The 27,199-nt window shown below is 41.9% G+C and overlaps 3 protein-coding genes across 4 annotated transcripts; 2 read left to right on the forward strand and 1 right to left on the reverse strand.

Moving 5' to 3' along the window:
- Positions 1-1,826: 1,826 nt before the first annotated feature.
- LOC144506079 (putative protein ARB2BP) lies at positions 1,827-2,882 on the forward strand. Its single transcript, XM_078231895.1, has one exon. It carries the CDS (start codon positions 1,827-1,829, stop codon positions 2,880-2,882), a length of 1,056 nt encoding a protein of 351 aa, XP_078088021.1.
- Positions 2,883-13,159: 10,277 nt separating this feature from the next.
- txnl4b (thioredoxin-like 4B) lies at positions 13,160-20,196 on the reverse strand. Its single transcript, XM_078232909.1, has 3 exons — positions 20,064-20,196; positions 15,699-15,850; positions 13,160-14,426 (listed from the first exon to the last, which is right to left on the reverse strand). The coding sequence occupies exons 1-3, from the start codon at positions 20,193-20,195 to the stop codon at positions 14,261-14,263; spliced, it is 450 nt and encodes a 149-aa protein (XP_078089035.1). The 5' UTR covers position 20,196; the 3' UTR covers positions 13,160-14,260.
- Positions 20,197-20,253: 57 nt separating this feature from the next.
- Positions 20,254-25,502, forward strand: trmt10c (tRNA methyltransferase 10C, mitochondrial RNase P subunit). Of its 2 annotated transcripts, none has more exons than XM_078232908.1 (2): positions 20,254-20,388; positions 23,922-25,491. In XM_078232908.1, the coding sequence occupies exon 2, from the start codon at positions 24,000-24,002 to the stop codon at positions 25,317-25,319; it is 1,320 nt and encodes a 439-aa protein (XP_078089034.1). In that variant the 5' UTR covers positions 20,254-20,388; positions 23,922-23,999; the 3' UTR covers positions 25,320-25,491. The 2 variants fall into 2 exon arrangements, with proteins under 2 accessions (XP_078089034.1, XP_078089033.1); XM_078232907.1 differs by having other exon boundaries at positions 20,290-20,401; positions 23,922-25,502.
- The last annotated feature ends 1,697 nt before the right edge of the window (positions 25,503-27,199 follow it).

Here is a 27,199-nt window from a genome sequence, read left to right on the forward strand (position 1 = left end):
AATATCATTGAATCCATACAGTACCAAAGGAGGCCATTCGGCCCATCGAGTCTGTACCGACCACAATCCCACCCAGGCCCTATTCCCACAACCCCACGCCTTTACCCTGCTAATCCCCTGACAGTTGGCTCAATTTAGCATAGCCAATCAACCTAACCTGCACATATTTGGACTCAGAGGAAACTCACGCAGACATGGGGAGAATGTGTAAACTCCACACCAACAGTGACCCGAGGCCAGAATTCAACCTGGGACCCTGGCACTGTAAGGCAGCAGTGCCAGCCACTGTGCCACCGTTTGAAGGAAGCCATTTGGCCCATCAAGCCTGCACTGACCACAATCCCACCCAGGCCCTATAGCCATAACCCCTCATTCAACCAGCACCATCGAGAAGCAGTTTGAATACTGTAATAAGAAAAGGCTGAGAAAAAGTGTTTTCTCCCCCAGCAGACAAAAGGTAATTGACTAATTACAAGAAAAACTAACAGAACTGTTATTTGGTCAATGTAAAACACAACCAGATATTGCAGTACAATACATGAGCAAAACACTACAGATGCTGGAAGATAGAATATAAAAGAGAAAATGGTGGCAGTGGCGCCTGGGCAGGGTGAGGGCAGGGGCGGGGCACAAGTTTATAGGTAAAGACCAAAATGGATTTTTTTTAAAACAAGCAAAATGGAGCTTTGAGAAAGGACATGGCACAGTAGCCATTAAATGACAAAATGATGATGGTGCAAAGCAAAATGGAGGTGTGCATTTTGAAGATATGTGTATTTGCATGTGCACACATGAAGATTTGTGCATTTAGAGATATAAAAACAGAGGAGGGAAGGAAAGCCAAACAAAGATAGGGAGGCTATCATGTCCTGGGGACATTGTTGAAGAAAGGAACACTGTGCGCCTATGGGGGATTTTACTCTTAAATACATTTCATATGTATCTATCAGGCTAATTTGATCAACAGAATTTTTAATAGCTGTGATGGACAGTAATAACTCAAAAGTATTAAAATATCGTGAATGCTGGAAATCCAAAAAACAACATTACTGGATGAACTCAACAGGTCTGGCAATCTACAGAGAGAGGAAAAACAACTCAATATTAATTCTGTTTCTCTCCACAGATGGGAAAAATATCAGCCATGATTGAATGACAGAGCAGACTCGATGGGCCCAGTGGCCTAATTCTGCTCCTATGTCTTATGTTACCAGACCTGCTAAATTTATCCAGCATAACTTTCGAGTTCCAATACACTTTTTTCCCCAGATAGTAATTAAGTAGCAGTACATGGAGTGGGGGGAACAATTCTCTGTACCAATCTTTTTGGCACAAATCGTTGGTGGTCATTAAATATAAAAAGTGTAGATTGAAAACATGTGTTAAGTACAGCTGAATTCATTATCTAAATAAGTAATTAGCATACACCAAAAACACAATTGGTGCTGAGTGATTGGGCCAAAAATGTTTCACATTGAATCTGCTGCTGAAGAATTAAATGAGTGGCAACAGTCCCGGAGTTCGACATTCTTTGCAAAGGAGGAATAAATGAATGACAAGCCTGTGGAAACAACACGTGAATTGGCGAATTATTTCAATTCGACCATACTTTCACATCGTAGTTAAAGAACTTTAACATCACTAACACCCAATTAAACAACATTGGCTGAAAAAAAACCCCAATCAAATCACCATGTGCAATAAGGGATTGGTATCCATACCCCCCAGAAACAACAAACAGTATTTTCGTCTGGATTGGCTTCTCCGTCCACACAAAAGGACATGGAAAGCCGCTTCAGAATATCAGGTGGTTTTTGTTTGAAAGAATGGAAGAAGCAGTCATTCCTGCGCATTTGGAAAGCGCCAAAAGACTAAAAGAATTCAAATACTATTTCAATGATAAAGGACAACTGAGGCACACGGAAACAAACCAACCGTTTGCTTATAAACGCTATAGCAACACAGTAAACTTGAACCACCAGTGGTACAAAGCCTTTGGACTAGTTCTGGCCGATTATGTGTGCGAACTCCTGGAGAAAGAATGTCGATTGAAACGCGTCTATATCCCCCTCGATGCAGCAGAGGGTGACGGTTCTAAAAGTTTCTGCTTCATGACTGAAGGTGCTTTGGCTAATCCTTCCAAGTCAGTTGTCCTACTGCAAGATCGCGGGGTCATGCGGGCTGGTACGTGGTCCCAGCAACTGATTGTGCGTGATGGCCTGGACACTGGCACTCAAATCCCTTTCATTAGGCAAGCTGTGAGGGATCAGTATGGAGTGGTCGTATTGAACGGTAATGACAACTTTACAGCCATTAAGCAGGACGATGACACAGAAGAGAAAAGAACATGTGATTCAGATCAAAAAGAACATGACTTAAAGTTCGAACAAATTCCAAAACGTGGTTTTGAAAGTCTGGAAGCGCACATCATCTACGTTTGGGACAACTTTATATCTAATTTTCCTGATATGAGTGTAGCCTTCATAGCCCATGGCTATGGCGGATTGGCATTTGTGAACCTTCTAAACGAGCGTAAAGATGTAATGAGCAAAGTGTATGCTGTGGCCTTCATAAACTCTGCTCACGATGTAGATCATCAAAACGTTGGACAGATGGGTCGGAATTGGATAGGCAAACATTGCCGTAATTGGTTATTGAGCTCCAAGCCCTTAGACAAACTAGTGCCCTCAGTGAGGATGGGTTGTGTACAGGTTTCTGCAGGCACCGAAAACCATGACTTGGCCCCCGCAACTTGCCTTCAATCAATTTTCAAGTACTTGAAGAAAGTTTCAAATGTGCGGAAAACGAATCCATTCGTTCGGTCGCCAATTGTTACAAGAAGTTTAACTAAGAGACTGAGAGCCAAAAGAAAGAGGATGTAGCAATGCTTGTTGAATCGTGTATGTTCATCCAGTAAAGCAACAACACTTAATGAAACCATGAAGAGGTTCGCTGTTGTACTTTTGTTTTGGTTACAGATTTCCAGCTTCTTGAGTATTTTGTTTTTGTAAGTATATTTCGCAATGATTTGTGCATTGCACAAATGGGAACACTTCTGTTTCCCCAGCCTAAATTGCACTCTTAAACAACTAAGATCTTTCTTTGTGGTGGCAGTAACATTGTTTGGTTATTTAGGGAGAATATTTTTCTCGTGTTCCTCCAGGTCACTCAGATTTAGCACGTTAATTGTATCTGCGGCCTATTGATAACGTGCAGTAGCCTGGGTGGTGCGAAAGATGTACTTAAAACTGTACTCTTGTGCAACAACTGGATTGTCTCAAAAGAGGCAGCCTCAGCACTCCCTCTTCAAACAAGTTAAAGCTCTCTAGAAAGCGATTTACACTAATTTAGTGGTGTTTCTGTCAATATCATTCTGCACTTTTAAGCTTGGTTTTATTTCTGAAATAAAATATTTCTCCCAATGCCAGTCTTGTGTATTAGAGTCATTGAATCCTACAGTGCAGAAGGAGGCCATTTGGCCCATCGAGTCTGCACCGACCACAATTGCACCCAGGCCCTATTTCCATAGCCCATGCATTTACTCTAGCTCGTCCCCCTGACACTAAGGGCAGTTTAGCATAGCCAATCGACCTAACTTGCACATTTTTGGACTGCGGGAGGAAACCGCAGCAAACCCACACAGACACAGGGAGAATGTGGAAATTCCATACAGGCAGTGACTCAAGCCGGGAATCTGGGTCCCTGGTGCTGTAAGTAGCAGTGCTAACCACTGTGCAATCACCGTGCTGCCCTGATCAGTCGCATCAAATAAATATGAATAACGTGGTTAATAAACAGAAAAACAGTGACTCCAGTTTATTAATCATATACATAGACGATCTGGAGGAGGGGACCGAGTGTAGGGTAACAAAGTTTGCGGATGACACAAAGATGAGTGGGAAAGCGAATTGCGTGGAGGATGCGGAAAGTCTGCAGAGAGATTTGGATAGGCTAAGTGAGTGGGCGAGGATCTGGCAGATGGAGTATAACGTTGACAAGTGTGAGGTTATCCACTTTGGAAGGAATAATAGTAAGATGGACTATTATTTAAATGGTGAAAAATTACAACATGCTACTGTGTAGAGGGACCTGGGGGTCCTTGTGCATGAATCACAAAAACTCAGTTTGCAGGTGCAGCAGGTGATCAAGAAGGCAAATGGAATGTTGGCCTTCATCACGAAGGGGATGGAGTATAAAAGCAGGGAGGTCTTGCTGCAATTGTACAAGGTACTGGTGAGGCCGCAACTAGAGTACTGTGTGCAACTTTGGTCCCCTTATTTGCGGAAGGATATATTGGCCTTGGAGGGAGTACAGAGAAGGTTCACCAGGTTGATACCGGAGATGCGGGGGTTAGCTTAGGAGAGATTGAGTAGATTGGGCCTGTACTCATTGGAGTTTAGAAGGCTGAGGGGAGATCTTATAGAGACATATAAGATAATGAAGGGGCTCGACAGGGTAGAGGCAGAGAGATTCTTTCCACTTAGAACATAGAACAGTACAGCACAGAACAGGCCCTTCGGCCCACGATGTTGTGCCAAGCTTTATCTGAAACCAAGATCAAGCTATCCCACTCCCTATCATCCTGGTGTGCTCCATGTGCCTATCCAATAACCGCTTAAATGTTCCTAAAGTGTCTGACTCCACTATCACTGCAGGCAGTCCATTCCACACCCCAACCACTCTCTGCGTAAAGAACCTACCTCTGATATCCTTCCTGTATCTCCCACCACGAACCCTATAGTTATGCCCCCTTGTAATAGCTCCATCCACCCGAGGAAATAGTCTTTGAACGTTCACTCTATCTATCCCCTTCATCATTTTATAAACCTCTATTAAGTCTCCCCTCAGCCTCCTCCGCTCCAGAGAGAACAGCCCTAGCTCCCTCAACCTTTCCTCATAAGACCTACCCTCCAAACCAGGCAACATCCTGGTAAATCTCCTCTGCACTCTTTCCAGTGCTTCCACATCCGTCTTATAGTGAGGTGACCAGAACTGCACACAATATTCCAAATGTGGTCTCACCAAGGTCCTGTACAGTTGCAGCATAACCCCACGGCTCTTAAACTCCAACCCCCTGTTAATAAAAGCTAACACACTATAGGCCTTCTTCACAGCTCTATCCACTTGAGTGGCAACCTTTAGAGATCTGTGGATATGAACCCCAAGATCTCCCTGTTCCTCCACAGTCTTCAGAACCCTACCTTTGACCCTGTAATCCACATTTAAAGGAAAGGAAACAAGAACTGGAGGACACAGCCTCAAAATAAGGGGGAGTCAGTTTAGGACAGAGTTGAGGAGGAACTTCTTCTCTCAGAGGGTAGTGAATCTCTGGAATTCTCTGCCCATTGAAGCAGTGGAGGCTGCCTCGTTAAATATGTTTAAGTCACAGGTAGATAGATTTCTGATCAATAAAGGAATTAAGGGTTATGGGGAGCGGGCGGGTAAGTGGAACTAAACCACTATCAGATTAGCCATGATCTTATTGAATGGCGGGGCAGGCTCGAGGGGCTAGATGGCCTACTCCTGCTCCTATTTCTTATGTTCTTAATCTGGATCAGATGAATTAAGAATTCAATAAGTCTTGATTCATTCCACCCACTTTCCGTAATGTGTAATTTCCATTTCTACATTTGATTTGCTCATGTCTCTTTTTTATTAGTGTACTGGATACAACTAGCAATGAAGTCATTTGTGTTTCAAAAGCAGAAATCTTGTCTGGGTTTAATCAATCAGTTCTAGGTTTGATTTAATGGTTTGTTACAGCCATTGGTGTTTTTTGAAGTAAACAGCCAGTATGTATAGTTGAACATATACATGGAAGCCATAATAATTTGACAAACCCAACAGCCTACTTAGGCAGAATTGTCTATGTTGCATTCATTGTCTTTATGCTGTATTTTAATTTTCCAAAACTAAATAATTTGAATGAATGGAATGGAAGTTCACGAGTCAGTGTTTTGATTTAAAGGCTACAAAATGAGCACTAGCAATGGTTTAATGGGTGACTACCAAATGGGTAGGACAATAAATAAAAATAAATCTCTGGGAAGAGTTATCATAATATCTGCTAAGTAATTGATCTTATCTTCTGGTTTGAGGAAAGGGAGGAATCTTCCATGTTTAGTATGCTTGGTTGCTATCAACAGTCCATTTTTGGAACATGTACACTGTTTGAAAGAAAGCATTTTATTCTGTAAAGGAAAGGCAGGACAGAAAATAATGAGTAAAGATCAACAAAGAGGAAGGAATTAGTGAGAGATGGTCAGAAATGGTAAGAGTTTCTGCAGATAGTTTAAAAAGGAAGAAGAACTCGAGAATGGGGAATTAATCATGGACAATAAGGAAATGGTGAATGAATTGAAAAGATATTTTGCATCTTTCGCTGTTGAGGATACAACAGTGGTAGAAGCAGGAATCCTTAAACTTTTAAGGCAGAGATAGGTACATTTTTCCTCATCAGCGGTAGATAGAATGTGGAGTTGAGACTACAATCAAATTAGCCACGATCTTATTGAAAGGCTTGAGGGACCAAATGGCCCACTCCTGCTCATATGTATGACAGTTAACCTGGAATTGGTTGCGCTGTTCCACTCCTTCACAATGTACCAGAGCTGTAGTGTATACTAACTATAGGAGGCAATAACTCATTTAGGCTTCTTCAGCAACACTGCCCAAGCCTGCAACTTGCACCACATAGTGGACAAGGGCAGCAGCTACATGGGAAACCATCTGACATGGACATATGTTGTCAAACCTTCATTATTACTTGGTCAAAATTATGGTGCACCCGACCTAGCAGCATTGTGTCATCCATCCTGACTGTCTGCCCCTCTACTGCGGCTATATTCGCGGCCAGGTGTCCACGGGCGCAGTTGACACCTTCTGTGCCCGGTGGGCACCGCAGGGGCTGGGGTGTATTATCAACCCCCAATAACCACATTTTAATTTGATGTTTTAAGTTTCCTTTCTCTTTGATTTTTGGTTCGGGCTGTTCCCCCTCCTTTTGGGAAACTGCCCCTTTTAATTTGTCCCTAAGTTAATTTGGTTGGTATAGGAAAGAAGTACCTAACAGCATTGTGGAAGCACCTTGACAACACTGGATGCAGCAGTTGAAGACTCACCACCAACTTCTGAAGGGGAAACGGGCTGGAAGCCAGACAGATAAATGTCTGCCTTGTCAACAATACCCACTTCCTGAGAATGAATAATAATTAAAAACTTGCTTCCCCTCATATTAACGGTTGCTAAGATTGAGCATTAAGCTTTGTTAGTTCAGTCAGTAAATGTAGCATTTAATTGAACAAGACAATTCCACATTTAGTAGCACAAGTAATGCTTGAATTATCCCCACTGCTTAGAGTGGAAAATCTCACAACTCAAAGGTATGTATCAATTCATTTAGGTGAACATCATTTTGTGCACAGCACAAAAGTAGCTTTTATAGTACAGCTTATGTTTTTTCTGAATTGAAACAGTTGTATGTGAAGAATCTATGATAGAAAACATATGACTGATTATTGCTTCCAACCAGAATTATTAATTCAGGTGAAGAACCTGTCATGGTCCCTCCACACTGATGCTATAGTTAAGAGAGCCTACCAATGCCTCTACTTTCTTAGGAGGCTAAAGAAATTCAGCATGTTCGCTAGAACTCTCACCAACCTTTACAGATGCACTGTAGATACAACCAGAAAGGATGCTATCACAGCTTGGTATGGCTCCTGCTCTGTCCAAGACCACAAGAAACTACAAAGTGTCGTGAATGAAGCCCAGTCCATCACTCGAACCAGCCTCCCATCCATTGACACTGTCTACACTTCCCACAAGAAACTCTATAAAGGATTGTGAACGAAGTCCAGTCCGTCACACAAAACAGCGTCCCAACCATTGACACTGTCTACACTTCTGACTGCCACAGAAAAGCAGCCAGTATAATCAAGGACCCCATGCACCCCGGACATTCTCTCTTCCACCTTCTTCCAGCAGGAAAAAGATACAGAAGTCTGAGGTCATGTACCAACTGACTCAAGAACAGTGTCTTCCCTGCTGCCATCAGACTTTTGAATGGACCTACCTTATATTAAGTTGATCTTACTCTACACATGACTAACACTACATTCTGCACTCCCTCCTTTCCTTCTCTGTATAGCATGCAAGAAACAATACTTTTCACTGTATACCAATACATGTGACAATAATAAATCAAAGAAAGATTAAAGAGATGCAAAAAAAATCGATCTGATTCATGACAAAAGTCCTAAAATCTTAGCCATCCTCTTCTGCATTTCCCAATGGAAGAAGGTGGAAGAGAGAATGTCTGGGGTGTGTGGGGTCCTTAATTATGCTGGCTGCTTTTCCAAGGCAGCAGAAAGTGTAGACAGAGTCAATGGATGGGAGGCTGGTTTGTGTGATGGATTGGGCTACATTTATGACCTTTTGTGGTTTCTTGCGGTCTTGGGCAGAGCAGGAGCCATACCAAGCAGTGATACAACCAGAAAGAATGCTTTCTATGGTGCATCTGTAAAAGTTGGAGAGTTGTAGCTGACATGCCAAATTTCCTTAGTCTTCTGAGAGAGATTCTAGTTATACTCTGAAGTGCTTAATCTCCACTACATTTTTCCTGAATTGAAACAGTTGTATGTGAAGAATCTATGGTGCTTAATCTCGACTACATTCTGCACTCTCTCCTTTCCTTCTCTATGAATGGTATGCTTTGTCTGTATAGCGTGCAAGAAACATTACTTTTCACTGTATACTAATACATGTGACAAATCAAATCAAAATATTGTTTGACACTTTGAAAGCTCGTCTGCAATACATCCTATTGTAACGAGCATTATTTTGGATATAGAGGCAACGATCGTCCCATTCAAAATAATTAGTGACTGACAGTGCAGGTTGAGAGTTTATTGAACAAAAAGAACTTCAGATGACTTAGTTGCTGGGTAACGTCTAGCGAGCTGGCATCAACAACCTCCATGATTCTTGATTGATTCCATTGCTGAAATGCTGCCCAAACCTCAGCCCCATGTATTTCAAAGCCAAAATCAGCACACCATAGTGGTTCCAACTCACGAGCAACAGTAAACTGCAGGATAAATCATTTGAATGCAACTTTTTTAAAAACTCAATAAGGAGGGGTTTTCTTAAGCCGCTTGAAAAATGGAGCAGTGTAAATACTTCTGTTCAATTAAGCTCCATCCTAGACTTCACTATTGGGCCGTTTACATTGAAAATTCCAAATATGACATTTGTCACTTTTAACGTTTTGGTCACAAAATTCATTTTGATTTAATGCAAGTAACTTTTTATCACATATTTGGTCTCTGCAGTGTGATCGCTTTCCCGAACACATCCACTCCTTTCACAAGTGCAATTCCTTTATGCTGTATGGCGATTCAATGGGACTCCATCCCACTCTGACTATTCATGGTCTCCAATGAAACTTAACACATCCTTGAAGAACAGTACCTATCTTCCTACTTTGCACTCTGGCCTCAATTTGACTTTTAACAACTTTGAACTTTAAATACAATTGCTAACACTTAGTGCTAGAGAGAATATAGTAAAGTTGGATGGGCAAACACACAGGTGCATTTGGGGACAGGGAACGTGAGAGGAGACCACTAGGCTGGTGGGGTCATCTGCACACTTGATGTTGACTTACCTTTTCCTTCCACCAGACTGTTCCACTTCAACAGTTTTTCCACAATTCTCCTTTGACTTACCTGTCAATATCTTGGGGGCTAACATTGACCAGAAACTGAACTACACTAGCCATATAAATACTGTGGCTACAAGAGCAGGTCAGTGGCTAGGAATCCTGCAGTATCTCGCCTCCTGACCCTGCAAAGTCTGTCCATCATCTACAAGGCACAAGTCAGGAGTATGATAGAATATTCTCCCCTTAGTTTGGTGAGTACAGTTTCAACACTGAAGAAGCTTGACACCATCCAGGACAAAGCAGATGCTTGATTGGCACCCCTTCCACAAACGTTCACTCTTTCCACCATATGATGTACTGTGCTATTTTGATATATTTCATGTTTAATGTGGGGCTGCTTTAAGAGGCAGTGTTTTATTACAAGAATCAATTTGGGAAAACCTGCAACTCAAACGCTGAGAGATTCTAGCTAGGAATGTGTTACTATGTAGAGTTAGTAGAATTATAGACTCATCACAGTATAGAAGGCCATTCAGCCCATCGAGTCTGCACCGACTCTCTGACAGAGCATTTTACTCAGGCCCACCCCCTGCCCTATCCCCACAACCCCATACATTTGTCATGCCAATCCCCCAAAACCTACACATCCTTAGACACTAAGGGTCAATTTAGTACGGCCAATCCATCTAACTTGTACATCTTTGGACTGTGGGAGAAAACTGGAGCACCTGGAGGAAACCCACGCAGACATGGGAAGAACATGCAAACTCCGCACAGTCACCCAAAGCTGGAATCAAACCCAGGTCCCTGGCACTGTGAGGCAGCAGTGCTAACCACTGTGCCAACCTTTTAAATTCTTCTAATACTTTAGACTAGATATGCAGAGTCATGTGATTTTGATTAGGTTGATTGATATTTACATAGTCATGTGGTTAATGGGAGATGGTAAGCTTGCAGGAAAAACAGCCTGAAGCTTGTTGAATAAATAAGTGTCTCTCCATCTCTCTCCAGAGGCTTTCTGAAAGTTCCAAGTCTGTTAACCTAAGTCACAAGCAAGTATGTCTGTGTTCTGCTAACTAATTTTAAAGAGAAGTCTAAGTCTATAAGAGAAATATTGCTTGATTGGAACATATAGTGATAGGTTCGCAGCTACATAGAAAATAGGTGCAGGAGTAGGCCATTTGGCCCTTTGAGCCTGCCCTACCATTCAATATGATCATGGCTGATCATGCACTTTCAGTATTCCACTCCCGCTTTCTCTCCATACCCCTTGATCCCTTTAGCCGCAAAGGCCATGTCCAGCACCCTCTTGAACATATCTAACAAACTGGCCTCGACAGTTTTCTGTAGTAGAGAATTCCATAGGTTCACTACTCTGAGTGAAAAGGTTCTTCCTCATCTCAGTCCTGGCTTACCCCTTATTCTTATTGTGACCCCTAGTTCTGGACTTCCCCCAACTTCCTCAAAAAATTCTAGAAGATTTGTCAAGTATGATTTCCCTTTAGTGAATCCATGCTGACATGGACCTGTCACTGCTTTCCAAATGCTCAGTTATAACATCCTTAATAGTTGACTCCAGCATTTTCCCCACCACTGATGTCAGGTTAACCAGTTTATAATTCCCTGTTTTCACTCTCTCTGCTTTTTAAAAAAGTGTGGTTACATTAGCTACCCTCCAATCCAGAATGGGGTTACATTAGCTACCCTCTTCCAGAGTCTAGAGAATACAGTTATCTTATGTTTAAGTATTATTCAATTGTTAAAAGTTAAGCTAATTCATTTGTTATAGTTAAACTGTGTTGTTAAATAAAGCTTCCTAGTTTGTCAGTAGAATTGCACCTGGCATGAAACATCTTATCCTCATATTAATGCCAAAACGTGTTGGGGTCTGGTCTGACTTCACAATATACTTTGGGGTTTCTGATCTGGTACTCTAACAACCACTAACACACAATAGCAGCAATGTATATCATCTACAAGATGTACAGCAGGAACTCAACAAGAGTCCTTTGACACACCTTCCAAACATACGATCGCTACCATCTACAACAGGGCAGTAGATACCTGGGAACACCATCACTTAGAAGTTCCCCTCCAAGCTACTCGCCACCCGAAATTGGAAGTATATCGCTATTCCTTCACTGTCACTGGGTCAAAATCCTGGAACTCCCTCCCTACAGCATTATGGGTGTACCTACACCACATGCACTGCTGCAGTTCAAGCCAGCAGCTCACCTCGACCTTCTCCAGAGCAATTAGAGATGGACAATAAATGCAGGCCGAGCTAGCAACAGCCACAACCCATGAAAGTATTTTTAAAAACTGCCTACTTGGGCATTTCTTAAGTACTCAGGGAAAGGCCTTTCTACTTTGTTCAGCCATTCAGTAAGATCATAGCTGACCACATACCCAACTTTACCTTCCTGAACTATATCCCTTTATTCCCTTAGCATCCAAAAAAAATCAATCGATCTCTGTCTTGAATATACTCAACAACAGCACTCTGGAATAGAGAATTCCAAAGATCCACAAACGTTTGAGTGAGTGGTTCTATTCCAAGTGTAGGTTCTATTCCAAGTGCAGGTCAGTGGGACTAGGCATAAAATGGTTCGGCACAGACAAGAAGGGCCAAAAGGCCTGTTTCTGAGCTGTAATTTTCTATGGTTCTATGAAGAACTTGCTCCTTATCTCAGATGAAGTGTTATGTCTTTTATTTCTCTCATTAGTTCTGCACTTTAACTAAATTCCAGTTTCCATTGCATAAAGTAACCGGTAATCCACCGTATTTTCCTGTATATGGGGGTCAGAGTGTGTGTTTTTTCCTCTCATTCCTTCTTAAATGTCGTTTATTTGTATTACATTTCATTCCAAGGAATAATTTTCTTCCCGAAATGTCAGCTAATTTATATTTTCCTCATTCAATGCTGCTTGAATTGCTAAATGTCTCTAGTGTTTTCTGTTCATACATGAATTAGGAACAGAAGTAGACTACTTGGCCTCCTTGAACCTGCTCTGTTATTTGATAAGATCTTGGCTGATCTGATTGTGGCCTCAACTCCACTTTCCTGCGTATCTCCTATATCTGTTCACTCCTTTGATAGTCAAGAATCTAACTAATTGTGCCTTTAAAATATTCAATGACCCTGTCTCCACTGCTCCCTGGGGAAGTAAATTCCACTGGTTTATGATTTTCTAAAGAAAAAACTCTCATCTCCATTTTAAATGGGAGACCCCTTATTTTTAAATAATGTTCCCTAGCTCTAGACTGTCCCACAAGGGGAAACATCCTTTCAGCATCCACACTGTCATGTCCCCTCAGCATCCTTTTTGTTTCAATAAGATCACCTCTCATTCTTCTTAGTGGATACGGATCCAACCTTTCCTTATAAGATAACCCCTTCATCCAAGAAATGTGTTTCAGATTTCAAACACTTGCAGTATTTCACACTATATAACTTCAAAATTTCAGATTGGTTAGAAGAACACAACATAATTATAGTTATACAGAATAGATTTTTTTTAATCAAATACAAAACCATAAAGAGCGGTGTTGCTATTATTATAGGCCTGACAAACAGGAAGCCTCAGGTCTATGCTAAGCTAATGGATACTAGCCAGCACAGTAATAAAGGTGTCCAACATGAAGAAATCACCAACTTGCTGTTCAGGATTCCTGTGCAGTGAGCAGTGCTAGAACATTTGCATATGTGTCAGGCAGGGACAAGTATACGAGGCCAAGATCAGACTAGAATGCAACATCTCCCCTAATTAAATAGTTCTGAACCAGTAGGTTCATACTTGTAGAGTGGCCCTGTTCTCAAAGTGTGACAAAGTTACTGGCACCCCTTGGACCATATGTGTTTTTTGGGACAGAAAAGTAGGGTTGAGGGAGAAATCCACATTCAGCAAGGGCATCTGATAACACATCATGTCTGTACACTTGAACTGTGCACAAAGTGCTCGGAGGTGGGTTCAAGCCCAAGTCCACATACAGGAAGTGATCTATTCCACTTCTAAAACAAAACTTTATAGGTGGAAAAATAAAAGCAGCTACAGATGAGCTCAAAGGAGCATGAATTTAGAAGCAGGTTAGCTGCCTAATATCTTGGTATGGGAATGATATGTGGTCATGTAGAAATAGCATTTCTTTCCTCTTTTATAGGAACCTTTGCTTTTCATGTTTAGGGCTGATAGGCTATAGCACGGTTATTTTAAAAGAGAGAACACAGAACCAGGAAGAGCTCTTGCAGATGAGTGAATTCCCATCAAGTGCGAATCAGGAAAAAAACAATTGTCAGTCAAATGAATAACATCTCCCAAGTTGAACTTAAAGGCAAGCTTGTGGCGGCAGACTTGCCAAAGAGCCGAGATGTGAAGTTTTAGGATACTGAAATCCCACGCATTAGAGCATCAGTACACTCCATATTGAGTCATTTATCATGACTCTTGCAAATCTCTGGTCAAGCAGTTCCTTGTCTATTCACATTGTGGACTAAACATTCAATCAAATCTCAATACTCCTCAGCTGATGGATGAGTAGAAGTTGCATCCCGTTTCAAGTATTTGCCATGAGGTGCTTGAAAACAGCCAGTACATTTAGATGCCGTGATAGAGGAGGTCATACTTTGGGATATTCCTCGGATCAATGGGGCTGTGTACAATTAGCTTTCCACGCATTGCTCCACGGAAGATTACTTCAATTAAATCTATGAAGTCTTGTTTTGTTTTGAAACATCCAACAAACTTTGTATGATCTGGAGACCTAAAAAGAAAGAGAACATAAGCACTTAATTTTGCAAGTGCTCACAATTTTACTTTCCAGAAATCCAATGGAGTTGAGCAACTTAGGTTTATATATAGTGTCTTTATCTTAGAAAATGTCCCCTATCACTTCACGGTGGGATAATTGGGTAAAAATTGACAAAGAAAGAGATATTAAAAGAGGCGATTAAAAAATTCATCAAAGAACTGGGTTTTAACAAGGAGAGGCAGGTGTAAAGATGGAGTGGTTTAGGGAGAGAATTCCTAGATAACTGAAGGCGCAGCTGAAAATGATGAGGTGAATATATTAAGGCTACAAACTTGGGGGTAGAGGGGTTACAGAGATGAGCTTTGCAATGACTGGATTAAAACACAAGGATAAGAAATTTAAATCTGAGACATTAGTGTGAATGATGGGGAGGAGAGTTTTGGACCAGCTAATGTTTGAGGAAAATGGAGAGCAAAGGATACAAAGCTATCCTACAGAGAATTGGAACAATTAAGTTTGAGCTGGATGAGGGTATCAGCAGTAGATGGGGCAAGGAAGGCAAACAATGCTACAAGCGTGCAAGGTACAAACAATCTTAGTGATGAAACATGAGGTAAGTTGGTAATGTTTATTGAGAAATAAATATTGTCCAGGGCACTGGGGTTAACTCCCCCAGCTCTTCTTTAAAATAATGTAATGCGTTCATTTGCATTCCACCCAAGCAGGCAGATAGGGCCCTGGTTTCACATTTAAAGCGAAAGACAGCACCTCTGACAGTGCAGCACTCCTTCAGTGCAGGTGGGGAGAGAGAGAGAGGAGGGGGAGAGATAGAGGTGGCAGGGGGGAGAGAAAGAGAGAAAGCGAGAGGGGTTTTCCTGGGGACTAGGACATCAAAGGTGGAAGTTAAGGAGAGGTGAAAGACATCAAACACTGCAGTAGTTTGCCGATTTGAAGTGTAATTTAACAGCTAATCAGTAAAACATGAGCTTCAGCACAATTATGGACTGGAGAGTAGCTAACAACGAAAAAAAAATTTTAAGCTACATTTTCAGTTGAAAGATTTGTGCTATTGTTTGGCTAATTTCAACTGATAGCCTTGCATCTATCTGTTAGGGCAAGCAAAGATGCAAATAACTCCTTAATATTTTGCTTCTGCCATTCCATACTAAACAAGATATTTAACACAAGGAATAACAAAAGCATCAGTGTTTATTGGAATCCCACGCACATACCAGATGCAACTGTATCGCATATCCACATTAAAACTGAAGCAATATATCTTACCCATAATCCACTTTCATATGTTGACCATTAAAGAAAAAAACTGTAGAAGGAATGTAGCTGATGTCAAAGTAGCGAGTATATATGGGCACACTGTCCACATCCACAAGGTAGATAGCTGCCATTTTACTCAGGTCATGAGCAGTTTTTGAAAGCTAGTGAAACAAAGACAAAAAAAACAACTTGCCATTGAGACATTACTTGATGTTGATTGTTTTAGTTCAGAGAGAAAACTATTGTGAACAAATTTACAAAGATTTAAACATCAGGAGAATACAACAGGTTGGGGCAAATAATCAGTAGAAAAGCTCAAAACATACCTGACTAGAAAAATATATTGGTTAACTGTAACAACAAATTTATACATGGATGTTTAATCATGGTGCAAAGTTTAATTTGCAACACAAACTAATCCAAATTTGTGATATTCACGTTTGTACATTTTCTTGTCAGCTCTCAGCCAAATTGCTAACTTTCAACTTTTGAGCTAAGGTGACCTGCCAACTAAGCAAAAATAGGCGTAGCTCCCACCTTGCGTTTTATTTCAACTATTCCTTGTGGTATTAGCAAAGGTCAAGAAGGTATCAAGAGTCAGGGATGCAAAGGACTGAAGTATAAAGTAGCTTCAAATGTCATCAAAACTTTTCATCAAAAATTGCTTCAGAGAATTGCCCCGAAAAGGCAATACACTGTTTTTTGAGAGCAAGCAATTCACAAACCTCTTCACTTATTGATTGTACCTTCAGGGAATAATTTCACTTCTAACCAAATGATTTACAAAGTATGATTTATAAATATGGATAAAATTTGTAGATTTTATATATGAGATTATTGTACCTTAAATATAATTTGCCCAACGGAACCCCAGGACAGATTTAGTTAGGAGTTTAGGAATTACAAGAGCAAATCTTGAAGAGGTCAGTCCCCCAACAATCACTAAATAATTTACATGATGTATATTGCTGTTCTATTGACATTAGTTTTATTTCTTTTTCAGTAAGTGTTTGGTGGATATCTCAGCTGACATTGATACATGATGACATGAACATTAATGTCTCTATCCCATAAATTTCCTCCTCCCCTAAAAAGATGTTGATCACAATTTAATCAGCACCCTTTGCCCAAGTGGGTGTTCATATTAATCTTTACAAAAGATTTAAAAACCTAAACCAGGTATGTGAACCTGGAGTCTTGTCTGCAGTTTTAGTCTAGAACAATGGTTCATAGTCTCAGGATATAGAGTCATAGAGGTTTACAGCATGGAAACAGTCCCTTCGGCCCAATTTGTCCATGCCGCCCTTATTTTTTTTTTTAAAACCCTAAACTAATCCCAATTGCCCGCATTTGGCCCATATCCCTCTATACCCATCGTACCCATGTAACTATCTAAATGCTTTTTAAAAGATAAAATTGTACCCGCCTCTACTATTACCTCTGGCAGCTTGTTCCAGACACTCACCACCCTCTGTGTGAAAACAATTGTCCCTCTGAACCCTTTTGTATCTCTCCCCTCTCACCTTAAACCTATGCCCTCTAGTTTTAGGCTCCCCTACCTTTGGGAAAAGATATTGACTATCTACCTTGTCTATGCCCCTCATTATTTTATAGACCTCTATAAGGTCACCCCTCAGCCTCCTACGCTCCAGAGAAAAAAGTCCCAGTCTATTCAGCCTCTCCTTATAACTCAATCCATCAAGTCCCTACGGGGTAGGCCAGTTAGGACTGAGATGAGGAGGATGGTGAACCTGTTCCCTATCACAGAAGGCTGTGCAAGTCAAGTTGCTGAATATATTTCAGGAAGAAATAGATTTCTAGACTTCAATGGTGCTGGTATGGGGAGAGCATGGGAGTATGGCGTTGAGATAAAGGATCAGCCATAATTAAGTTGAATGGTGGAGCAGGCCCAAAGGTCCGAATGATCTACTCCTACTCCTATTATTTGCTTCAAATTAAACATGCAAGTCAAGTAAAGAAAACACTTTTATATGAACTTTTACAGCAAATTCTTGCTCGATATTTGTATTATAATTTGCATTTATAGAGCACTATTATGTAGTAAAATGCTCCAATGCTGAGCATTGTCAAATTTGACATCAAGTGACATAGGAGATATTTGGGCAGCTGGCCCAAGCCTTGGTCAAAGAGGTAGGTTTTAAGGAGTATCTTAAAAGAGGACAGAGACGTGGAGAGGCAGAGAGGTTAAAGGGTGGGAATCCTAGAGCATAGGATCTCGGCAACTGAAGACACAGATGCCAATGGTGAAGGGATTAAAATCGGAATGCATAAAAGGCCAGAAGTGGAGGAGCACTGGGCCTAATGAATTGTAGGACTGGAAGAGGTTACAGGGATCGGAAGGAGCAAAGTCGAGGAAGGATTTGAAAATAAAAGTAACACTTTAAAATTGAGGTCAGGAAGCACCAGGGCAATGGGTGAACAGGACTGTGTGCAAGTTAGGATATGGGTGGCAGACTTCAAACATCTAATTACACCAAAGCACCGCAAAGCTTCACAAATAACAGCTCTAACAAAGGATCATCCAGACTCGAAATGTTGGCTCTATTCTCTCGCCACAGATGCTGTCAGACCTGCTGAGATTTTCCAGCATTTTCTGTTTTTGTTTCACAAATAACCAAGTCTGATATACAATGTCTGTTGTATATCTGCTTCCAGCAGTACCATACAAAATAACCACAAGGTAGTGTTATGGTGCATTCTGCGTGTTGAGGAATGGTGTCATTTTTCATTAATAGTGGATAGTGGATAGATATCTACTGCACTCTCCCAGCCAGAACGTCACCGACTAGGTTTATACATTCAGAGTACTCAATTTGAGGGCCAGGTGCAAACATACAATTTTATGATTAAAAAGTTCAAAGTTAATCATAGAATCCCTACAGTGCAGAAGGAGACCACTCGGCCCATTCAACCTGCACCGACAACAATCTCACCCAGGCCCTATCCCTGTAACCCCATGTGTTTACCCTGTGAATCCCCTGATATGGACATGCCAACGTTGGACTGGGGTAGGCACAGTAAGAAGTCTCACAACAGCAGGTTAAAGGCCAACAGATTTATTTGGAATCACAAGCTTTCAGAACACTGCTCCTTCATCAGGTGAGTGTAGAGGTAGGTTTCACAAACACAGCATATATAGACAGAGACAATTGCAAGAAAATGGTTAGAATGTGAGCCATTACAGGTATTCAAAGTCTTTACAGCTACAGACAGTGCAAGTAGAGAGAGAGGGATAATCACAGGTTAAAGAGGTGTGAATTGTCTCAAGCCAGGACAGGTAGTAGGATTTTGCAAGCCCAGGTCAAATGGTGGGGAGTTACATGTAGTGTGACATGAACCCAAGATCCCGGTTGAAGCCGTCCTCATGCGTGCGGAACTTGGCTATCAGTTCCTGCTCAGCGATTCTGCGTTGTCGTGTGTCTTGAAGGCCGCCTTGGAGAACGCTTACCCGAAGATCGGAGGCTGAATGCTCTTGACTGCTAAAGTGTTGCCCAACAGGAAGGGAATACTCCTGCCTGGTGACTGTCAAGCGGTGTCTGTTCATCCTTTGTCGTAGCGTCTACATGGTCTCGCCAATGTACCACACGTTGGGACATCCTTTCCAGCAGCGTATGAGGTGGACAACATTGGCCGAGTTGCATGAATATGTACCATGTACCTGGTGGGTGGCGTTCTCATGTGTGATAGTGGTAACCATGTCAATGATCTGGCTCATATTGCAGAGGTTGCCGTAGCAGGGTTGTGTGGTGTCGTGGTCACATGCATGACAGCCTCAACCGGGATCCTGGGTTCATGTCACACTACATGTAACCCCCACCATTTGGCCTGAGCTTGCAAAATCCTACTAACTGACCTGGCTCGAGACAATTCACACCTCTTTAACCTGTGACTATCCCTCTCTCTACTTACACCGTCTGTACCTGTAACTTGATTACCAGTAAAGACACACATTCCAACCATTATCTTACAGTTGTGTCTCTGTCTGTATATGCCATGTTTGTGAAACCTACCTCTCCACTCACCTGATGAAGGAGCAGCGCTCCGAAAGCTTGTGATCCCCCTGGCACAAATTAGCATGGCCAATCGACCTAACCCGCACATCTTTGGACTGTGGGAGGAAACCGGAGCACCCGGAGGAAACCCACGCAGACACGGGGAGAATGTGACCCAAGCCGGGAATCGAACCCAGGTCCTTGGCGCTGTGAGGCAACAGTGCTAACCACTGTGCCACTGAGTTCCCCAAGCTGATAATAATAGTGTATTTTTCCCCTGCTGACAGTGAAACCTGATCATTTAAACATAATTTATTTAAAAAAACAAGTGAAGCAGGGTTTGTGCACCAGTGTCTCTTACAATTTCATCCAGTTGCAAACACACGGTGTCCTGGTCACGGCCAAAGCGCAGCACCAGCACCCTCTCCGCCACCGTCTTTATAATGTGGTCAACCTCTTTCTTCGTCTGTAACTTGGGCAAGAAGAAGCTCATTTTCTCCGCGCCTGGGAGCGAAGGCCAGTTAGAACGAGGAGGAAAGGCCGAGGGGGATGAGAGACAGCGACGCACCGGATGTAAACCGACCTCCAAATCATTCCCCCAGCAACACACGACACACAGAAAACCCTCTCCTTACATCAAGGACGCGATTAAATGATTCCTTCTCGACGTTTGCCGTGTTAAAGAGGTTATTAACATAGGTATATATTATAATCGTGCCCGGGGTTTGATGTGTATGTTGTAAATTCTTGCCTGTGAATTGGGGATGTGGAATGAGGCCTTGAGCTTCCCTCCATGTGAGGCAGCTCCAGTTTCACTGAGTGAGATCCGGTCCCAGGCTTGTGTGTGTAGGAGCCACCCTCCAAACCCCCAACCAGAACCCCTTTTTTTAACAGTTTGGGTTCATTCTTTCTATTCCTAATAACTCAATTTTTTTGGGGGGTGGGGAGCGTGGGGGAGAGATTGAAATGTGTAAAATTCTGACAGGGCTGGGCAGTCTGGCTGGTGGTTTCCCCCGGTAAACAAGGGGTCTCAGGATTATGGGGTGGGCCATTAAGGATTGAGATGAGGAGAGACTTCTTCGCTCATAGAGGATGGTGGACCTGTGGAATTCTGGAAGCCATGTGCAGCACGGTGGGCACAGCACCAGGGACCCAGGTTTGATTCCCAACTTGGGTCACTGTCTGTGCAGAGCCTGCACGGTCCGCGTGGGTTTCCTTCGGGTGCTCTGGTTTCCTCACACAGTCCGAAAGACGTGCTGGTTAGGTGCATTGGCCATGCTAAATTCTCTCACGGTATACCCGAACAGGTGCTGGAGTGTGGTGACTAGGGGATTTTCACAGTAACTTTATTGCAGTGTTAATGTAAGCCTACTTGTGATGCAAATAAATAAAAATAAGATTTCTAGACTCTAAATGTATCAAGGGAGATGGGGAGAGCACATTCAAGAATAAAAGGGCACAGAGTTGAAGTGATTTACAAAAGAAGCAAATGTGTTGTGAGAAAAAGCTTTTTCACATGGGTGGTTCAGGTCTGGAATGCGCTACCTGCAAGTGTGGTGGAGGCAGATTCAATTGAGGCATTCAGGAGGGCATTGGATGATTTTTTGAATAGAAACAATGTGCAGAGGTATGGGGAAAAAACAGGGGAATGGCACTAAGCCATGAAGCTAGTTTGAAGAGCTGGTGCAGACATGATGGGCCAAATGGCCTCCTTTGGCCCCATAGCAATTCTCTGATTCTGTGATATGGCATTGGAATAGAGGATCAAACATGATTGGACTCAATGGCGGAAGCTGGCTTGAAGGGTCAAATGACCTACTCCTATTTTCTTTGTTTCTGTAGCTTGCTTAATTTCTTTTGTGTTAATTTAATTAAAATTCAAATACCCCACGTAATGAGGCAAACCATGTGCGGAGCATTTCACAGCAATATTAATTGACAGGAATATGGAAAAATTCTCCAAGCATTTCTTTCTTATACATCACCACCTCCAGAATCCAGTTCCTCACTAAGTTCTCATCTCTGCAGGGCCTGGGCAAAGCTTCAACCCCATTGTTCCCAACTCGCCTCCATTAACTTACAAAAATGAATGTTATAATGTGAAACGGGCTCACACAATGTGATATCATCTGTTCCTGGTAATTTGCGAGATGATTTTATTCACAATTTACATGATAAATAATCATTACATTAGAGTGGGCTGGACTAAATTACAAATTTGTAGAACTGTTGCCTAAACAGAATGAGGAATATAATATGAAATTTTGATAAATATGATAATGTGAATACATAAAAATCTATATAAATATCAGGAAATGTGTATACCAGTAGACCTAGACCTTTCATTCCCAAAACTGAAGTTAGAACTTAGAACTACTCAGCGATTAGCTTATTCATACATAGCCTTGACTGGGTACTGTGTAGTAATAAGAAAGTGGTGCAGAACCATTAACCTTTGGAAAAATTCAGATGACACTGACCCAAATTAGACTGCAGTATGAATGAATTGTGACTCTCACTGAAGGCTCATTGATTTTTGTCTAATTACTCAGGAAACCTTTCAGATTAATAGAAGTCTCAGTCTGCAGGGAATGGAAATTTCAATTTGATTTGTAACCATTCAGACTGAAATCTGCCTGAATTGTATGAAATTGTAAAAGAAGAAAAGAAACACAACAAAACCCAGGAGTAGGGCCTGTCATGTCTGCAGTCACATTGCCAATTAATCATTTGTCACTAACCTTTCCCGGGTTAAGATTAAACAGCAGTGTAATTAACAAGTGTGCAAATTGGCCATTAAACTGTTAGGTGTAAAGTTGTTGCAAAGTATCGCGACCTACCTGGCTGGCAGGTTTGGTGAGATCCTGAACAGACTCCCATCCCCTAAACTGTTGTTAATTATTTTTGTATAAATATGTTTATATAGATTATATATCACACAAACTATATTTTCCAGGAAGTAGGAGTTTGTTTAATTTATAATTTCACATTTCCCCCCTCCTACTAACGGCACTCACTGAGGTACAATTTCATAAACAAATTAACATCCAGTTAAACTAGAAGCTTTTGAACAAACATTTTTACATTAATATCTCTGCAAACGTTCAAGGTCAATGTGATATATTCTGGGCGTGCTACTTTCTGGGCGTGCTACTTCCTGGTGATGCACTAACAAGTGGGAAGGGGGGGGATTACAATACAACAGTGGTTAGCACTGCTGCTTCACAGTTCCAGGGACCTGGGTTTGATTCCCGGCTTGGGTCAGTGTCTGTGTGGAGTTTGCACATTCTCCTCGTGTCTGCGTGTGTTTCCTCCGGGTGCTCCGGTTTCCTCCCACAGTCCAAAGATGTGCGGGTTAGGTTGATTGGCCATGCTAAAATTGCCCCTTAGTGTACTGAGATGTGTAGGTTCGAGGGATTAGCGGGTTAATATGTAGCGGCATGGGGGTAGGGTCTGGGTGGGATTGTGGTCGGTGCAGACTCGATGGGCCAAATGGCCTCTTTCTGCACAGTAGGGTTTCTATGATTTTGATGAACCGTATCGGGAAGAAGATTGTTACTTCCACCCCTGGCCTTGACAAAGACATAGACGCAAGAACTGACTGCCAGAGTACAGTGGCTGCCCATGACATTAAGGCAGTATTTGACTAAGGATAGCACAAAGCAGAAGGATGCCCTGCAGCAGTATGTAGCTTAATGAAAAGTTGATTCATTTTTTTTGTCACCACTCCACACCCCCCCAGATTTTGCTGCACTGGGCTTCCACATAGTTTGCCTAGTGTTTGCACCCGTTCTGCAGTTGGGGTGCTACAAATGATTCAATCTCCCGGTCTGAGGCGAAAAGGAAATCAATTAAGGGCTCTTCGAAGTCCAGTGACTCCCATTGGAAAGTATCTGAGTAAACATTGGGTGAGAAAACAGTCAGGCTCAGTGTTGACTTACCTTCAGTGAAATATGTCCATTTTCAATGAGTTACCATCCAGCACCCTTTAAGCAATATTCCAGCATCTAAGAGTCACCGAGCGAGGACTGGAGAAAATTGGGACGGTGAAAAAGTGTGCTAGGTAGAATTGATTCCTGTGCTCAGCCATTTACCTCATCTATGGTTTTGAGAAAATGAGGAACTCTACGTTTTATTTCAAAGAGATTCAGCAAGAACATTTGATTTGGAAACACTCTTTCATAATTCTTCTAACACTCTTTTAAAAATCTAATTACAGGTTCTAATATTGCCTTGGATTTATTCAAACATATTTGGAAATTATTTGGATTCCAGCAATTTTTTATTTGAGTATAATATGTGGCTCCGTGTTACCCGTCTTGTGCAAAGTCCTGGCCGGCATTACACACAATTAAAGACTCAGGTGAAGAATAAAGTGCCTTTGGCCAGCTGCCAATTGATACCACACCACAGGACACTAATTTTGACATCATGTGTAAAGAATGAAGGAAACAAAATCAACCCTGATAAACTAGATTTGGATATCTGGAAGACTATCATGAGAGAAAATGCAACTGAAGCTCCCAAACCACTCCCCTCTGAAGATCTTGAGGACTCATTCCTTGCTGCTACTAGAGAAATGGTTCAAATGTGGCGATTAGCTGGGAAAACTGTGCCAGAGGACATCACTGAGGAAGAACTGAGCGCAGTTCACGAACTAGCTTCCAAATCAGCAAAGAAAAAATATCTTAAGTACCTAGCAATCAAAGAAGGCAAAAAGAAAGCTACAAAGGAAAAACGAAAATTAAAACAAGAAGGAGCAAAGGATCTTCAAAAGGAAAACGAGGAAGGAATTGCATTAAAGAACACTTTTCTTTTACAATTCTGGCAACGGTCTTTTGACGCATTGTACAATTGGAGGGCTGCACAATCTATGATGTTTGGTCAGCCACTGGTATTTGACATGAGCTATGAAAGCTACATGGCCCGTCGAGAAATGGAGAACACTGTCTCTCAGTTACTGGAGTGCGAGGGATACAACAGAAGATCTTTGGATCCATTCCACTTTCATTTCTGTAACCTTAGCCCAGAGGGATCATACCAGAAGGAACTTTTAAAACGTTATGGTGATGCCTGGGATAGACTATTGATAACAATAACAGAAAAGTCATATGTTGACATTTTTCCCAAAGACAAGCTTGTGTACTTAACCGCAGATTCACCTCACGTATTAAAGACTTTTCAGCATGATAAAATCTACATCATTGGATCACTTGTCGATAAGTCAATTCAGACAGGATTGTCCCACGCAAATGCAAAACGTTTAAAGTTGGCAACTGCACGCCTTCCTTTGGATGAGTATTTGAGGTGGGACTGTGGTGCAAAAAACCTTACATTGAACCAAATGATCAGCATCTTGTTGACTGTGAAAGAAACCGGTAGCTGGCTAGAAGCTCTCGAGTTTGTTCCAAAAAGGAAACATGAAGGATTTTTCCAACTTCCAATGGAACAGGGATACTGTAGTCGAACCAAAAATGACCAAAGCAAGAAGACCATTAAAAATAAACCAGAAATGAAAGCCAGGATGCAAAAGTCATCTTTAAGTTTAAATCAAGCTATAAAAAGGTCATCATCAGATAGTGGTAGAAAAAGATGGTGGATGGAGGAGGAACTTTGAAGATCCTTAAACTATTTTAAACACTGAATTGGCTAGGAAAAATATCTTTATTTGTACACTGATTTACATGTTGCATTGATTATGTCAAAAGATGTATGTCTGACTATTTTGTACATCTCACCCAAATACAATAATTATTGACCATAACAAAGTAATAAAAGTTGCATGTCTAGCTCTCCAGTGGATCAGCATGTTATTCAATGAGTAACAAAGCCATTAACATATGAAAGGTTCCAGATTTGATCCCCAATCACAGTTTGCTGATTTCAGCCAAGGCTGTTTCGGGGCCACTGCAGTTGGCATTGCCACTTCAGGATTTTGACTGAGAAAATCATCCAGGAACTACCTAATTGGTATCCATTAACTTTTGCTGGCCCTGAGAATATGATTTTTCCCCACACCCACTCCCCTCGTAAAATCCTTTGATTCCATTGATCTATTATTGTCACATATATTGGTATGCAGTGAAAAGTCTTGTTTCTTGCACGCTATACAGACAAAGCATGCCATTCATAGAGAAGGAAACGAGAGAGTGCAGAATGTAGTGTTACAGTCATAACTAGGGTGTAGAGAAAGATCAACTTAATACAAGGTAAGTCTATTCAAAAGTCTGATGGCAGCAGGGAAGAAGCAGTTCTTGAGTCGAATTTCCTTAGTCTCCTGAGAAAGTAGAGGCATTGGTGGGTTTTCTTAACTATAGCATTGTCATGGAAGGACTACGACAGGTTGTTGGTGATCTGGACACCTAGAAACATTAAGCTCTCAACCATTTCTACTTTGTGGCATTGATGTAAACGGGGCATGTCCTTCACTACACTTCCTTAAGTCGGTGACTATCTCTTTTGTTCCTTGCAAGAATGGTGGTAACTTCCAGGCTCCCCAGTGTTGGAATTTGGTGGGTATGCCAAAGATACGCTGGGGAATCCCTCTCAGAAGTTCCCAGGAAGCATTTGTACCAAAATTTACCATTTGTACCAAAATTCCCCTGGACTGCACTGGGAACCTCTTGACAAAGCAATTTAAATTGTTAACTTCGGATGGTCCTCCCAGTGTTATGTGAATAGTTACTCTGAAAGGTTTAGAAATGAAACCACTTATAACTTCTGTGTAACTAATTTAAACACCCAGACCGATCCCCACACAGGATTCCCTCCATGCTTCCAATGTCCCAGGGGATTCCCTAACCACCAACCGGTACAGGACCTTGCTGCCCCTGACAACATGTGGGCCTGACTCTCATCTCCAACCCGATCCCTAGTCCTGCTCCCAATGTCCAACCCCCACCACCCTGATAACTTCTGACCATCCCCCACCCCTACCCCCAGACCCATCTAACAGCCCAAGTCCCATCCACTTAACCTTATTCCTGGCCCATCAATTTTTACAGCAACTAGTGCCATAAAAATGGGGCATGTCCTCCTTGAATCCGATGTTGCTGGACTATGCTGGGGCCTATGGGGACACTTTTGATGCAGGCCCCAAGCAGTCCTGGAGATTGGAAGTTTCAGTAGAATTTTCAAGATTAGGTAGTGTGCTTCAAAGTCTTGTAATTCCAGCGGGCAATCACTTTCTGACATTAGACAAAAGTTATGGCTCTGTGGTGCTCAATGAGACTTGGCTGTGCCTGTACAATGAATGCAGAAGTTTAGTACACAGGCATAGCAAGCAATTAGGAAGGCAAATGGCACGTTGATCTTTAGTGCAAGGAGTGTGGAACATAATAATAAAGTCTTGCTGCAATTGTACAGGAATTTGGTGACACCTCATCTGGAATACTATGTGCAGTTTTGGGAAGGAAAGATATACTTCCATTGCAAGCGGTACAGCAAAGTTTCACTTTATTGGCCCCTGGGATGAGAGGGTTGTCCTATGATGAGAGG

Source organism: Mustelus asterias, chromosome 17 (genome assembly GCF_964213995.1).
Source record: "Mustelus asterias chromosome 17, sMusAst1.hap1.1, whole genome shotgun sequence".
Taxonomy (NCBI): domain Eukaryota; kingdom Metazoa; phylum Chordata; class Chondrichthyes; order Carcharhiniformes; family Triakidae; genus Mustelus; species Mustelus asterias.

Coding starts and splice junctions, on each gene's coding strand:
- LOC144506079 (XM_078231895.1), top strand. CDS start 1,827: ATGGAAGAAGCAGTCATTCCTGCGCATTTGGAAAGCGCCAAAAGACTA.
- trmt10c (XM_078232908.1), top strand. CDS start 24,000: ATGTGGCTCCGTGTTACCCGTCTTGTGCAAAGTCCTGGCCGGCATTAC.
- txnl4b (XM_078232909.1), bottom strand. CDS start 20,195: ATGAGCTTCTTCTTGCCCAAGTTACAGACGAAGAAAGAGGTTGACCAC. Junction 15,851..20,063: donor GTTTGCAACTGGATGAAATT/GTAAGAGACACT, acceptor TTGTTTCACTAG/CTTTCAAAAACTGCTCATGA. Junction 14,427..15,698: donor CATATGAAAGTGGATTATGG/GTAAGATATATT, acceptor CTTTCTTTTTAG/GTCTCCAGATCATACAAAGT.